General features: G+C 47.0%; 1 protein-coding gene across 7 annotated transcripts in view; it reads right to left on the bottom strand.

The window, feature by feature from the left end:
• Positions 1–17,023, bottom strand: part of ntng1a (netrin g1a) — a 198,755-nt gene that overhangs the window by 11,586 nt on the left and 170,146 nt on the right. For 5 of the 7 annotated variants that reach the window (XM_046371886.1, XM_046371890.1, XM_046371888.1 and 2 more), the window contains 4 exons: positions 16,259–16,431; positions 5,768–5,794; positions 2,365–2,409; positions 1,261–1,320 (listed from right to left, as the gene is read on the bottom strand). In XM_046371886.1, coding sequence (XP_046227842.1) covers positions 1,261–1,320; positions 2,365–2,409; positions 5,768–5,794; positions 16,259–16,431 — 305 coding nt within the window. The remainder of the gene's footprint in view (positions 1–1,260; positions 1,321–2,364; positions 2,410–5,767; positions 5,795–16,258; positions 16,432–17,023) is intronic. The other 2 variants (XM_046371891.1, XM_046371892.1) reach the window with 2 other exon arrangements.

Genomic DNA, 17,023 nt, shown 5'->3' with positions numbered 1-17,023 from the left:
ATTGGGAACACCACACAGCGTGAGGCAGGTCAAACCATGAATGAAATGGATCTTTCAGCTCAGGGAATGCTGCTGGGGAGGTTTTAAATTGTTGTCTAATTGATCTCTTGAATGTCACAGTCGATCTGGTTTGAGGTAACGCGATGAAGCTTTCAATGGTGCTTCATATCACAATCCTCTGAAATGAAACGTATGAATTCTGAATCCAAGACGTCCTTAAAGGAACGGTTCACCCAACAGACGATGATGTCTTCCAGTCCACAGCCAGTCACTGAAGCATTCTGCTCAACAGCTGAAGAAGCTGGGACGTGTTTTATAACATAAAAAACAGTAGATAATGATTGAATGGAGATTTTAGGGTGAACTGCTCCTTTAACACATCCAACAGATATTTCTACAGGGGTTTGGTGGTTGTGTTTAAAGGCTTGTCACAACCCAACAGTCAATAAGACAAGTGAGTGTGTGGTGAGTGTCGCTGCCTGCTATGCAGTGTTACGTCATGCTAAATTAGACACATGGAGCTGTACTGCCTCACTGGCAGCCCTGGTCTGAGGGGTGAGGGACGGGAGGCGTGCAGCCCCGGCTCAGCTCTCTCCGAGTGGGGATCAGTCTGACGCGGCGAGTGACCGCTGACACCATGTGTCACACCGCAGACAGATGTGGCCCTTAAGCCTCACTTGGACGGATCCAGAATAGCGGGGGGTGGCGGACGGGGCTTTCGTCCAAGGGATTGTGGTTATTAAGAATCTGTATCGAGGTCAGGTCTCACTGTCCGGCTACTAACAACCCGACAAGGCTCGGAAATGAAGGAGCTGCAAGTCCACTCTACCTTTCACATAAAGCAGAAAGTCTTGTCCGAGCGTAAGCTAAAATCCTCCACATTAGATGGCTCAGTCTCGCAGACATACTCTCGGAAGACAAATAATCTCTCCCTTTCAGAAATAGGCTAAGGTCATAAATCATGCACGCATGGGGAATAAAAAGTCTCCAGTCTTGGAAACACATTCCCCAAAAATAGTTGTAGTCTCAAGCACCCACTTTATTTGCACTGAAACAGATATGATTCCCAAGGACTTTTCTAGCGTTTAGAAATGCCCGCACAGTGAGAGCCATCGGTCCAGCTCTGAGCTGGACTCACGGTGCTGTAGCATTGGCTTTGTGCTGCAAGGGTCAGGGGTCTTAAACACAAACATCAGTTCATACAGTCAGAAGGCTCGGGGGTCATCTGGAGGGGCGATGAATGAGTTCCAGAGCTCCTACCTCGCTTGCTGTTTGCAACGTGGACAGAAGGGGCAGTGGACAATGCAACCTGAGGGGCTACTAGACAAATTAAAAGAAGAAACAAACAAACAAACAAAAACATGATATTGCAATTAAACAATAAACATGTAATGTCAGAGAATTAAGAATACTGAGCATCATGCTTATTAACAAATGTAACAGTAAAAAAAGAAGAAAACATACGCAGTAATGATGAATGATGGCGTTGGGAAATAAGGAGTGACATTGCCAAGTGAAGTTGGCTGCATGTAGCAGCAGCTGTTACAAACGCCTTAGACGGCGAACAAGCCTAATATTACGGTCCCTCTTTTATGCTTCATTTCATTAACAAGCGCTTTGTGTAATTCAAAAGCCTCTGTGTGTGCTTCCCCAGACAGAAACTATCCCCTGACAAACTACTCTCCACCTCAGTGGAGGCCAGCCAACAATGTTCACCTTATAAATTTGTGCACAGGAGCGTTGTGAGGAGACCGGCTTGCAGTGAGCACATCAATCCCTCGATTCCTTTCCGGTCAAAGAAACAGTGCGAAGAAGAAATAATAGGCCCAGCCGCCGTCGCTGCACTGGGCGACATAAGCCCCTGACACAAACACTACGTGCGCTTGGCTGCAGTCATGGAAACACAGAGCTGAGTGGCTGTGTGCTCGTGGCTTGTTTGCAGGGTTGCTGCACATCACATCTGCATGATGGATCAAGCTGAGATGAGCCTAACATCAATCTGCATATAAAAACCCCACCGTGAAACCTCTCCCGCTTCTGTTCCTGATGCGCCGAGATGGGACCGAGCATCCCCGGAGGCTCTAATTAAAATCGGGTGTGTATGTATAAATGTACAGTACGGCGGCTGTTTGAGAGGAGAATGTGTGGCACTGCGGCGTGTTGCAGCCCGAGTGCCTCATGAACGCACCAGCCTCCACTGAAGGAACCCTTAATGATGAGCAAGACAAGCAGGGGAAGATGCCTCCTCACAAACACTTTCGGCTACCAAAGAGTCAGTGTTTTTCTTTCCTCGCTAAATAAACACCCCGATGTAAAAGAATCTGTGAAAGAAAACAGAGTTGTTGCGTATTCTTGCATGCCTACCTTCTTTTCGGTTAGCGACACCTAGAGATGAGACATTCTGCCGAACTGCGTGCAATTGAGAGAAACCAGGAGTTATTCACGTGCAACTTGTGTGATGCACTTTACAGATAGTCTAGAGGGGGGAGGGAGGGGGGACTATGTGGCAGTGGACACACACAACTGGAGACACGAACACTGTCCAGCGTGACTCAGATCTGGAAATCAAGAGACAGCAAATACAATGGGGCAGGGCTGACATGGACGAGCAAAGAGAATGCATCCAAAGAGCCACATCGGAGAGACGTTGTATGTAATTTGTGTGACTTCCATGGGCTTGCTGTGTGTGTGTGTGTGTGTGTACGTTCATGGCAATGGCAATGATGAGTGAAGAACAACTGAAGAAGAAGAAGAAAAAAGATAAAAACCCTCTGAAAGTCATGATTTATGCAAGCGAGTCTAAAGCGTGTATAGCAAATTAAGAAGTTAGGGCCCATTTTGTTTAATTCATCACATCGACTATGCAATCAATATCTAATTACAGTGTATTTCTGGTGGAAGAATAACAATGAATAAATAATGGCAGGTGTTGGGACTTGTTGGGAATGACGGACTGCTGTGGGTAGCGTAACCTCATAATTACATACAAGTTGGTATTTCCGTGTCAGGGAAATACTTTGCGGTGGGAAATGGAGAAGAGTCAAGCAAAGGGACGAACACGGATAAGTTTCCTCATCGTGCCCCTCCGTCTCTTCACTTGATCTTTCTGTCCTTTCGCTATTGACTCCATGAATCATGCAATCATGGATAATTAACGTCCGGTGGCGTCTTCACGAGAAGCCTGTCAGCCCAACGTGTGAGGGCGGAGAATATGACTGCTGACTCCTTTTTACAAACTTTCACACTGAATAAAACCTTTTTCATGCCATTGGAAGTAAATAAGCCATTAGCTTTGAGTTTGGCACGTCGACACACTGTGACAATCGCTTTTAAACCCCTCTAACATTACCAGTTATTGATTTGAAAACAGCCTGAACAAAAAGACGGCATCTCCTGCTTTTATAAGCAGCGAGCCGGCTCGGGGACTGCGGCGTCGGTGACGACTGCAACGCCTCCAGCGGGCTAAAGTCGCTCGAGTCGCGAGGCAAAAAATGGCAAATAAAGATTTTAATAAAGAAGGCGAACCACGTCGCCACTCAGTCTCAGGTCTTCTGTCTTATACAGTGTCAGATGTCTCGTTTTCCAGTCTGAGCTCATGCGCTTTGCTGTGAGGATGAAGAACAAACGACACTCAAGCAGAAGCGCACTGTCCGGATCTATACTGTCTAATTGGTAAAGTAAGTTCATTTTTAATTATTCTGTGTTGGCAATTGATTGGATGTAGCACACATCTGGGTCCCATTAATTATTTTGTTATGGGCGAATATTCAGGTAAGGCGAGCTAAATGAGTGGTGACGGATTTTAATCAATGCCACAGCCGTAATGGAATGCAATCTTGCAGAGCCAGGATTGTTTTTTAAAATATTAATTTCATTTTAATGGTCCGCATTAGGCAATTCTGCCCGGCTTAATAAACTTGAAATAGAATTGAGAAAAGTCAATAAGGAATTCAATTACCTTCAAACAACAACATGAAGTGTAGAGCTTTCAGCCTTCCCTCTTGTCCGTTTAACAAACTCAAGGACATCCCAACCTTTCTGTCCACTCGGCTGTTTCTTTATTAGTTAAAACGCAGACATGAAACTGGTTTGCAGTGAAAACAGCCTCATGTGGGTTCTAGAGTTCAGTTCATGAGAACTCGAAACCAACGTGGGTCGGTCTGGGTGAGGAGGCTTTGGTCTGTCAGTGTCCTTTCACCCGGCGCCCCCAAACACACACTCACACACACACTCATCAGCATGCACACTCTCCCTGCAAAGAATCTGAGGACAGCCTTTGGACATGGTCTGGCCTGGCATCAGGATGGGACGGAGAGGACTGGTGTGAATATGTACATGCATGCATGAGGAGCATATGCGCATACACACACACACACACACACACACACACTGAGCCCTCGTCAGGCCATGCAGGGGTGAGGCGGCGGCGAGGGAGACAAGCAGTGGAAGACCAGGAGGACTGGACTTTGGTCTTCTTGGCCACATGTCCATTTCTGAGTCATGACACAGCATCAGACTTTACTACCAGCGTTCACCTCCTGCGTAAGCCTGATTAAAAAACCACCTGGGAATAATCTGTTTTCGGGAAAAGTGCCCTGCGATCATCTTAGCTCTTAAACGACAAAAACAAGTGGGCGTGTGTGTCGTCCACGTGTCCCTTGGCGTGCGACACTTGGCTCCGTAATGCTTGGGCATTAACTACACACTGAGTGAAATTAAAATCACTTGAATCAGGCTAACGGAGGAACATGACTGTCGTGTCTGTGCGGAACGCCTCTGTATTTACAGACAGCCGGGAGAGGAGACACAGAAATAAAAGCGCTGTGTGTCAGGGTTTGGCTTTGAAGCGTATCTTTGTTTTACACTGATATCTAAAACGACTTCATGGCGTGGCAACAGCGTCTGACCACTAAAGGTCGGTTGTCATATTCTAGATGAAGACAGCTGACTTCATCGCTCATTCTGGAGTTAGCATGAAGCACTTTATCTTCATCATCATTTAACCGGTAAGTTGATCACTGGGGTCAGTTTATCAAAAAGTTGCACGCCGGTCTACGTGGGTCTGGGATCGGTCGGGGGAGGGGGGCAATGTGCTAATCAATCTGCTGCCCCGGGAACAGAGGACACTCACAGTGAACGCGGCATTGAGAAAAGAGATTAAGGAGAAGTGATCCAGGCTGTGAATGCACTTTGACTTGTTCAATACAGTCCTACGGTTCCTGCATCACACAGCCTTCCAGGCAGCGGTAACTCGAGCCAAGGCACCTCTCTTCTCCTTCCCCTCCTGAGGGGCTACTGGTTGATGAAGATAATACCAGCTGAGGTGCTTGCGGCTTATATTAAAATGACCTCCTGTGACTTTATATTGCCAGGGAGGTCTTGGCACTTTAATAAAGTCTAGATGCCATTTATTTATAATGCATGGAAGAAAGAGAGCGAGAGAGAGGCGAAATAAAAAAAAAAAACCCAAAAAAACCAAGTGACATTCTGCATGCAGAGCCAGGCAAGCGTAATCAGGTAGAGTCTGGATGAAGTGAATTAATATGCCCACATCATGACAATACCTCCCCCGGCTATTGCTTATCTGTCTTCAACCCTCCCTCCCTCCCCCCCATAGAAAATTTGTCAACAGTAGTTGACGTACGAAGACTCAGAATCAGAAATGGACACTTGGCACAAGGTTCAGGGCTACATGGTGAAGTGTGGCACAAACAGGCGAAGCAAAGCATCGAGCATTCACATGGTTCCTCTGGAAGTGTTTACTTACTAACTGGACCAATGTTATTAGGAATACCTGCAAGAGAGAAAGAGAAAAAAGAGCCACTTAGATTAAGGAATGAGGATGTTGTTAGTCCCGCCCTCACAGCTGACTGAGCTCAAACCCCGAAACTCTTCCTTCGCCTCGGCGAGCTGCATACACGTGAAATCGACACAGAGACTCTGACATGTACGTCTTCACTGTGATTTAAAAGTATTCTCAGGTTTCTTCCTCCATTATAGCTGCTTTGATGTCGCAGTTGTCGGCAGTGCAAGAAAAGGTCACCGCCGCCCTCCCCCACAGCAAAAGGTACACACCTGAGAACAGCGTCCCGACACCACCGCGAAACCAATTCCGGCAAACGTGACAGTCGGAGACGGTAATACTTTAGTTACTTCAGAGTCGCATACTGCTTTAAGATGCTTCCCAGCACTTCGGACTTTCAAATGTGTTGCCGAAGACGCATAAGACAGAATTCTCATCCACACAGACACACAATCTCACACACAACATATCAAAGGATATCAGAGATGGCAAACTCTGCCTCTGACGCCAAAGGAGGACATGTCTTATCCTGCTGCCTGCCTGTCCGTCCCTCCATCACACAATCCCCTGTGCCAGACAGCCACTGAGCAGATAATACAGTCTGTCTCATCCCCATGGTGACCAGATCTCTCTCGCACCAGGACATCGCCAGGCTGTGGATCTGAGGAGATTGAGACGTTTGTGGGCTTCTTGCTGCGATCATTTCGTCTTCTCAAACAGCCACCGACATCTTGTTTTGGCCATTAATTAGGAGTGTGAATATGAATGGCACACATAGTCACATTTGTGGCTGCCTCAGACACCATGAAGCCGCAGACGACGTTCGAAAATACCACTGTTCAAAGGCAAGTGAACACGCTGGCTGTGTATTTTTGGTCAGCTTTCGTTTTCAGAGGCATTCGCTCTCAGGAAGCTGACGCCAGGTCCACTTGTTCTAATCATCCGTTTCAGCAGAGGCCCGCCCTCCATTCCTCTCTACCCCCTGCCCTCAATAAGGCAATCTGCCCACAAAAACAAACAGGCTCCTCGCCATGGGAAGGGGAGGCATGCTGAGCAATAGGAGACATGAGCCCACAAAAATGAGAGAAGAAGAAATGAAATAAAATCGGTACTTTCTTCCTCTCCTGTACTCACATCCCTCCCGTCGCCACCACACCTTCGGCTGTGGAAGCTGAGGAGGCATCAGGATTTTTGGTGGAGGCCTTTCATCTAATGGAGCCGTCACAAAATATCTCCAAGTACTCAGGGGAAACATGAGGACGTCCTGAATGTGTGTGTGTGCATGTGTTTGTGTGCGTGGACTTTGATCAAACTCCTGTCATTCAATCACTCTTCCTCTGATCTCTGCCTGCGAGCTGTCGGCTGGAGCCAAATGTGTGACCTGTCTGAGAGCTGTGAAGTGCAGGAGGCTACGCCGGCATGTGGAGGCGTGGAAGTGTAATGGATGTCAAACCTCAAGGGGGTGGGCAGATGCTAACCAGGAGACAGCAAGGACAAGGGCAAGGACAACCACAATCACCTTATTCACAAAGTACAGACTGATGGGGCAGCATTGGTTCAGAGCGTCACGACGGAAACTGACACAACGCAGCAGTGAAGTCTGCACTCGGGAAACTAAATATTATTCAGACGGTGTTTGATTATCAAGGGTTTGTGAAGGAGAATGCCGGTGTTAGATTCATGACAGCCACCTGGAGCTAAAACTGTACGAGGAGACCGGTTCTCCCCTACAACACGAGAACAATTACGTAACTTCATCTCTGCATGTCGTATACATGACTCATGCTGCTGCAGCCTCACTGCTTTAACACAGCTATCAGGCCAGCCCTCGGTTTCATGACGAAGACTCCACCTTTTACGGGCTCAGCTGAAACTTTAATCAGTAAAGGACGACATTTTCGGCCAACTTGTTGGTCGGTTTTATCCAGCTGGCTACAGCAGTGACAGTTTATGAGTACCTGCTGGTAAAATCTTTGCCCGTCGGGTAGAAATGCAAAGTCTGTTTTTATCTTCATCAGGAAGTCGTAGCAAACAGGTGCAGCAGCAGGAGGAAGGGCTTCACAAGCAGTGAGTTTAACACCATTTATCTGTAGGCTCCTGCAAACTCTATTTCAGTACGGGGTGACTGAGGCAAACATTCATTATACAAGTTCCTCCAGTTACTCACACATCAAAAATGTGAGACGGCGAGTGTTTTAGCTCTGTAACTGAACTGTAAATGCAGTGCTAAAAGGGGCCCGGTAAAGTAGCTGACAGGGCAATAACACACAGCAGTTATCCACGTCCAGTGAGGAAGACCAGCAGCAGGCCACGCAATTAAGAACAGAAATACGAAACCACTGAAAAAGACAGACAGAAGTGACTTGCCGTCGTCAGCCGATGCCTCCGAAACTCCCACCACAAACAGCTCTGCAGGAGCAATACGTCCTTTTGATTTCATGTCCCTTCAATACAGTGACAACATTCGGCTCTGATGCAGTAGTTTTTGCATAAAATGACACTTTTATTGCGTTACGGTGCTAACATCATGTGCTTTTAATGTGCTTTTGCCTCACGTTTTGTACTGCTGTTTGACCGGTCCAAATGACTAAATCATCTGACAAATTATCCTTCGTCTGTTCGTCTCGTTCAGGGCCAAACAACCTTTTCTTCCAGGTCAGGATTTTGGAACATCAATAGCCTGTCGGCGCAATTATTCTCCGCCCTGTGAACAACCTGTGGGGTTCGAGCAGATGTCCAGGATCCCATGTCGGGTCATTCGATTAATTTACAATCACCGTCATTTCCAATCCCCTTCACCTGCCTGGCCCTGCCATTACGGGGCACGGCTGCAATCTAATTTTGTCGTATCGCACAGGAAGAGCATCAGGAGCTGCTTATGTTGACGGCGTGCTTCATTGATTTTTATGAGTTGTGCCGGGATCATGGTTTGCGAGCCGCTGGGTGGTGAACATGATCTCGGGGGCGTGTGCGATTCACTGAACATGATCTGTGGGGTCAGCGCATGCAGCAGATCACACACACACACACACACACACACACACATCCACACGAACGTGGGCATTAAAGTACAGTACAGAGCCTGAGTCATTTGGGGCATCAACTGATTTACAATAAATCTCATTTCACAGAGCTGTGTGGTTACAAGCCCCAGTGCTTGATGTTCATCCTTCGCTGGTTCGGTTCCAGTTACATTGTCATCCGTCCAAACCATCACTGCAACCTTCTAATGGATTATCAGAACGCAGTAATAACACGTCCTCCCACGGATCCACGGGCTTTAAATCTCTGGCACACACACACACACTCGGTCACACACAATCGGTCGAAAAGAGATGCTTCCTGGATTCTCCTGCACATTCAGGAAGTGAGGTGTGTGTGTGTGTGTGTGTGTGTGTGTGTGTGTGCCATCACATTGTTTCTGTCAGTATCCATTCCGCTCTGACCTTCGATGTGTCTCACCTGTTTACTTTGGCGCTACCTGGGCTGCCGTGGAAAGCGACTTATCTGCTGCATTTCCACCGCAGGCAAAGTTGGTAATTACTTTCCCGGGCTGCCATCATTCTATAGCAATCCATCATTATCTGGAGCTCTTTGGCTGCACAGAGCCCAGTGATGGTGACAGGCATTGCTAACTGGTTAGCAGCGGAAAGGCTGCCAAAACACAAGCATGCTGACTTGATTGAATTCCTCAGGAGCAAAATTACTGCTCGCCTTGCCGGAGAGCCTGACTCTCGCTCTCAGTGTGTAGATCTGAATTGAAGGTGGCAAGACTCAAAGTGCCCAGGAGCCAAGTTGGAAGAGGCACAGTTTAAGATTTCAGGGAATGGATGAGGTGTATGTCGGTGGTGGCAGCGACGTGGGAAGCAGCAAAAAAAAAAAAGAAGAAAAAAAAAGGAAATCTGGAGATGGAAGAAACAAATATTTGAAAGAAAGATTACCGTCACAGCTGCACAGAGCCGAGATGTGGAAAAGACAGAGTAAACAAGCTCGGTCTCTGGGGTGGTTGGGGGTGTTGTGGTGGAGAGAGAGAGAGAGAGAGAGAGCATTAAACAAAACCGAGGTATGGAGCGAGGACAGGCGGAGGCAGAGGAAGAAGAAGAAGAAGAAGAAAAGGAAGGGGAGGAAAAAGGTGGTGGGGCAGAAGGAGCAACAGAATGAGAGGATGCAAAACAACAGGCGACGGATTTTAGAGAGAAGAAAACAAAGAGGACGAGGCTAAAATGGAAATTCAAATGGCTGCGGAAAAGGGAATAAAAGCATAAATGAGTGGGTGCTGTGAGAGAGGCTGGAAGTGAAGCGATGTGTGCGCACAGCAAGTGTGTTTGTGTGTGGATGCATAAACACATGGCACTAATTGAATACACAGCAGAGCTGTGAGCCCAACGGAAGAAAACTCCCATTTTAAACTGAGCAGCCTGTCACACAATCCATTTAAAGAGCAATGACGATACCTTCCTTTTGACCCTCCTGACAGGAGGAGAAATCTGGTCTGGGGTCTCGGTCGACACCAGATCTCAGCCCAGATTCTGAGGTAAAGTGAACTGTTTACACGTCCAGTTTACATGCAGAGACTTGTGGCTGTGGGTCATCTTGTGTTTCCACCCCCCACAGCTAGAGGGCAGCGTTGTAATCTTCAGATATTTCAGTCTCACACTCCAACATAACAATGCCAGCTGAGACAGGAATTCGTAAACACGTCGCTAATGTACGTACAAAGGACACAGGCCGATTTATCGGCTTGTATGTCAGGATACCGAATCGTAATCCCAGATTCAGTGATTCAGTCATGTGGCTCTTTTTGTTGGGCTGATGTGTGTCTCAGATGTTGTACTCTAGTAAAAGAAGCAATACTGAAGTATAGAAATACTGTTTTACAAGTAAAAGTCACACAGTTACGTGTTTACCAGAAAACAGAAAATCGGATTTCAGACAAATCAGTAAAATGTTTGTGAATTTCCCATCGGAGTCCAATAAAGTTTATTACATTTTACTTAGAATAATGAATATTATTATAATATTAATAATATTATATAAAAAAATAAGCTTTTCTTTTCAAACTGCGTTAATTTAAGTCAAAACTGAAAATGGAAGACACGTACTTGCAGAAGCGCAATGTGATGACATCAGCAGAGTAATGTGATGACATCAGAGCTCCATCGGCAGAGTAATGTGATGACATCACAGCGTAATGTGATGACATCAGAGCTCCATCGGCAGAGTAATGTGATGACATCACAGCGTAATGTGATGACATCAGAGCTCCATCAGCAGAGTAATGTGATGACATCACAGCGTAATGTGATGACATCAGAGCTCCATCAGCAGAGTAATGTGATGTCATCACAGCGTAATGTGATGACATCAGAGCTCCATCAGCAGAGTAATGTGATGACATCAGCAGAGTAATGTGATGACATCAGCAGAGTAATGTGATGACATCAGAGCTCCATCGGCAGAGTAATGTGATGACATCAGCAGAGTAATGTGATGACATCACAGCGTAATGTGATGACATCAGAGCTCCATCAGCAGAGTAATGTGATTACATTAGTAAGTAATGCCTGTAATAAACGTTTCAGACAACACGTCCACAAATGCAGTTCGCTTTACGTTTGTGTGAAACACACAAATTCCAGTCGAATGGCTCTCGCTGACGTTAACATGGAGAGCACATCCCGCAGACTCGTATCGTAATAGTCGTGTTCACTCACAAAAGAATGAGATCTGCTCTACGGCGGCATTACGGCTTCCTGTGGGATTCGCTTTGTCATTGAAATATGTAAAGAGACCGACCCCCTCCGCACAGGAGGGAAGATTAGGCAGAAAAATCGAAATGTGTGTACGTGAAAATGAGTGTGAGGCATCAACTGTGTGTGCGTGCGTGTGTGTGTGTGTGTTTGGTCACATTTCCATGATCAGCACCTCCCAGTTGGACTAGAGGACTAATAATAAGGCTGTAGCATCTGGTGGCTCTGCATTAACACACACTAATTATAGAAGAGCAGCAGAATAACACAGTGTGGAAGTCATTTGAAATGATATTTGTTGTTGTTGTTGTCGTTGTTGTTGTTGCTGCTGTGACTGTCACCTCCAGATGTGACAGCACTTCTTTTCATGTTCCTGTGGGGGCGTGAAGTGCAGGGCTTCGAGCCTGATGGCGCAGGGCTAATGTGTGGCTGCTCTCCGGGCAGGGGATGAATGATGCCAGAGAAACCCGGCGCCTGTCCACACCCCTCGCTGCTCTGATCAAAGCACATCCAGAAACTTTAGCTGCAGCTAAATCTGAACAAGTGCCTCCTAATCCTGCCCTCACAAGGAAATCTATTCATTTTATCAAGCCGCACGCCGAACAAATGACGACTTCATCTCTGAACAGCGTGGGAGAAAATGACATTTTACTGAATACATTTGAAAGCTCACTCCCAACCATACAAAATTAAAAATGTGAACTAATTTTTATTTGTTAAGTTTAGTTATGCTTGTGCTTATGTTTTCTGGTGATTATTTTGGTGCACATTTGCCTGCAGTTTTTAATTCACATCTGAGTCTTGTGTAATTACTCTCACTGCCTGAAGGGGGCGTCCCATGGGGTTACGTATTCCAAAAGCAGGTTTTCACTCTTAATTTTCTCCACCAAGACGTTCCTTTTAAAGTTTTGTTTGTCTGTTAACCAGCAGATTATCTAACATGACAGAATTCAGGATCCACATTCAGTTTCCGTTATCAACATGTCCAGTTTGAGGGTCTGCATGTTTACTCTCTCGTTGCTTTCCGGTCCTGCTGATTGGCCACTGCTATGTGTACACACTTGTACACACTGACTGTGTGTTTGTACACAGGTGTGTACTACTCTGACAGGTTGAAGCTACCTGAAAACATCTTCTTGCACACGCTGCACGCCGACACAAACAGCATGCAAAACACAAGTTGATTTCTCCAAACCCACTTCTCCATTTCAAGTGCATTTAAGGATTTTTTCCCTCTAATAAAAGATTCAGGATACATTTCTAGTGTTTGAAATCAACTTTTCAGAGGCCTCCCATTACTGCCCCCCCTCCCTCCGCCCACCTCCGCCTCCTCCTCCTCCTCCGCCAGCCTCTATCTCCCTCAGCATCCTCAGCCCTACGGTGAAATGAACTGCCATGGTTAATTCTCAGACTGATCCCTCTCCTTCTGTCTCCACAGAGGGAGGAGGCGAGAATGACTGAGAGACGGTTGGGTGTGGGTGGAGGGTGAGTGGAGGGGCTTGGATGGAGAGGGAGAGGGACACAGCCACCCCAGAAGGCTGAGTTAGCTGTGACAGAGAGTGATGCCCACTTCTCCTCCTTCTATCGCCGCCATCCTTTCCTCTCATCATCACTTTTTAAATCCTCTTCTTCTTCGTCTTCTTCGTGCCACCGAAAGACAAAATATCAGCCCCCACCCCCCACAGCTCCACTCACTCCACTCTGGACGATGATTCACCGATCCCGTTATCACATCAGATGACTTGATGGGCATAGTAAAAAGAAATTAAATCTTAATTAAATTTTCATCTTTGACAAATTTGCCCCTGAAGAGCTGCCATATGCTCGCTGGCTTTGGGGGAAAACACTGAGAGCGACGCAGACCTTTGGAATTGGTGGCTTGAAAATTACGAAGCAGCACAATGTGCATGTTCTTCTGTTCAGGAGGGATCGCCTTGCATTCGTATAGATTTTTCACAGCGTTATTACATTATGGATTTTTTCCCCTCCAAGACACAGTATAATAACACACTTTATACTAAGACTGTTTTTCATCACTCGCAGGGTGGAGGGAGCGTGTAGTCGTTATGACTGTGCGTGTGGATGCTTTGAGGAGGGTGGAGGTCCGGACGAGCACCCGAGTGTGTGTGTGAGACCTTTTTTAATAATGTGCTGTCAATCTGGGCTCTGGGAACGGCCATTTCACTAACCCTCCCTAAGTCTCATAACACGGATCCTCTGGGAGCGAGAATAAGTCATCAGCCGGAGTCCTCGAGCGCCGTCGAGGAAGGCAGAAATCACAGAGGATGCAATAAGGCGACAGGGCGGGATAAAACTTCCAAATTAATGGCGGCACACTCAGACTCACAGCGCTCGGCTGTTTCAGCTGATGAATGGCGGGCAAACTGGCCGCTATGGATTCTGGATCCCACATGGTAACGAGAGCAGGACGACGTGGCTGCTTTTGTGTTAAAATGAATTCACGGCAACGAATCTGCCCCCAGGTGGCCAGTAACGGAACAGCATCACAGCTCAGGTCCTCGTGACGGGCTGCGTGTCCTTGTTTCGTTCATACTGAAGGAGGAGCAGCTGTTGCTTCTGTCTGCTGGGCATCCAAATAAATAGTAAACAGAAAGAGTTTGTGTATGTGTAGTGAAGAGAAGCTTTGGAAAATGAGAGTATAATATCCAAACGTGTGAAAAGCTTTGCCTTCCTCCCTGTAGGCGAGTTCATCTGTATGGTAGTGACGTCATTTTCTGTCAGCACATTTAAGAAGCAGGACCCGGCAAATGTTTGACATTAATCGATCATCAAAACAGCTGGCTACCAGTTTTCTTTCGATCACCTATTAGATTCATTGTTGTAAATGTGGCGTTAAGTTGCTCATGAGACCGTCTGCATACATGGGAATGAAACATCTGCCCTCCACTGCTGCCAGCAGGGTGTGATCCGATTAGCCTCTGGATGGGACGCCAGGGCGTCACGAGTCCAGGACTCATTGGGTTCTTGAGGGTTCCACTCTTTGCACGTGGACTCATTGGGTCTAACAGGCCTCAGCTCCAGAAGAAGACAATAAAAAATTCCTCACATGTTGTGATGTCACCACAACACATTAGACAAAAGGAGTTGGCCCACTTCCTTCAGCTCAAACTGGAGTAACTAACTGGTTCTATCCCCCATTAGCACTGCAGCTGGAGAACATCATTTATCATCTCTAATACATTTAGTGTTTTAGTGAAAAGCAAAGCTTACGTCCCAACTCAAACAGCCACTTGAAAACCATACTGACAAGCCGCCATGCAGTCTGCTTGTTTAGTCAGGATCACACGTGGAACAATCGGCCACGAAAAGCGCAGGTGGACGTAACGGGGCAGGTTTATTATGGACCAGCGTTTACCCACTGATGACAACCGGCTCCTCCGGTGCTCCTCACAACCTTCTCCTTGTACCCTCATGAAAAGACCTTCGGTTCAACACTGGATACCAAACACTGGGCAAAGGAAAGGCCGATGCAGCCATATTTTTCACCCGATCGTCTGAAATCCCATCCCCAATTTGCAGAAGGAATCATCTTTTCACTTTTAACGACGACGAACAGAAGAGCAGCACAAAACGTCTAATCCGGGAAAATCATGCACATTCATGCTGTCATCTTGTCGTCCCTTATCCACAGCTGAAACACTCTCCTCAGTCAGGAAAAACTTTCATCAGAGCTGTGAGATAAGTGAACAAAAAACATGACATTGAAAGCGAACCGAGAGGCTGACCGAGCGCACACATTCAGACGAGAGGTCCGCTCGGTCGCAGCGCTGACTCGATGCCGTGGGCGTTTTGCAAAGGAGAGGAAGACGATAACGAAGACCGAAGTCAGACACAGGTGCATCTGCTGCTGCCTCCACTTGTTCTGACACGAGGAGGTCGGGGAGGAGGACTCAGATAAAACTACAACATGAATTAACTGGCTGTGCTTTTGCGGTTTGACCTGCCAGCACTGTTCTGTTTGCTGAGGCACATCTTTAGCATCCGTTTTCATGATTTTGCACATTTGTTTTTCAAATCTTAGTGAGATTTCCATGTCAAAAGACCGATTAGAGGGTCTGACATGTCTCTGATGTGGACTCAACAAACCAAACATACAAAGATCCTGGTTCCTCCTCTTCGCTTCTCTGCCTTTTATCTCCCCACAACTGCTTCACATCGAAGCCTCACAAGTCAGTATCTCATGATTTGCTGACAGAGGTCTGTAAGATGGCGCACAGGATGCTGCTAATTGGGACCCCACATTTATCATGTGTTTGTCTGATTCACACTTTGATGGAAAATTTCCATTATTTTGTTCACTGCTTGTATTTTTGTCTCCAACACCTGAAAAAATGCTCATCATTTGTGCGACCAACAGTCCAAACCCCCCACACACTCTTCATTTACAGCCTGCACATTTAAGACGCTGGAACCAGCAAATGTTTGACATTTTTGCTTTAAAAATGTTCTTTTTACTAAGTAAACACTGCAGCTCTAATGGAAATACCTGCTCCGTCACACGTTTACACGCCATCTTAAGAGGTCACACGTGTTGTGTTTTTAGCGGCCACCATCAGGGAGTCAGAGATGACGGCTGTTCAGCTGGTTGCAATCGCCAAACTAACCACGAGAAACCACTAAATCCTACACGCTGGACCATTAATGAGACTCAACATGGCTGTGGCGTGTGTGTGTGTGCACTCACAGATATTGGCCGTGCCCTTGGGGATGGGCAGGTAGGAGCCGGCGCTCCACGCTCGTCCCTGGTAATTCCTCTTGCAGCGGCCGCAGTCGGGCCCGGTGGTGTTGTGTTCACACTCGCAGCTCAGCTTCTCTTTGTCATACACACAGCTGTTGGCGTGAAGGTTGCACTTGCACCTGTCAAAGAAAAAGACCACATCAGAAGGAGTGAGTTTTCCCAGCGCTGAATGAAAAACATACAGCTGCTACGTTGTTGGACGACGCGGCTGAAGGGCAGCGTGTGCTCGATCGGCGGCGGCAGCTGGACTCAGAACGCCTACAACATTCGCTTCTCCAAGAGAGGCCAGTTCAAAGGAGGCAGGCGACTGCACCAACAAATCCGGCATCATTATTTCCTGCCTTTTCTTTCCCTCCCTGCCTTCACTGGGGACGGCAGCTCAGTTTTAATTGTCCCACTGGAGGCCGCGTAATTGTGGCGAGGTCACAGTTGATGGGCGAGGGAAGATAAGGAGCGAGAGAGGACCGAATGGAAGGAGCGAGGGGAGGCTGAGGAAAACCGAAGGCCGAGTTAAATTGTGGAACAAGCACTGGGAGAGCGAAGGCGTCGAGGCTCGTGGCTCTGCAAGGCGATGAATAGCTCAGCGTTAGCCAGAGGGCGGCGAGGAGCGAAGGCTACGTTCGCCGTGACAAATTAATATGAGATGAGATCTCAGAAGCATATTTTCAGTTTGGAGAGAGGGAATCCCTCAAGGTGCACTAAATCCTCACT

This window comes from Scatophagus argus, chromosome 18 (assembly GCF_020382885.2).
Source record: "Scatophagus argus isolate fScaArg1 chromosome 18, fScaArg1.pri, whole genome shotgun sequence".
Lineage (NCBI taxonomy): Eukaryota > Metazoa > Chordata > Actinopteri > Scatophagidae > Scatophagus > Scatophagus argus.
Note: the sequence above shows the minus strand (reverse complement) of the source record. Positions and strands in the feature narration are given on the sequence as shown.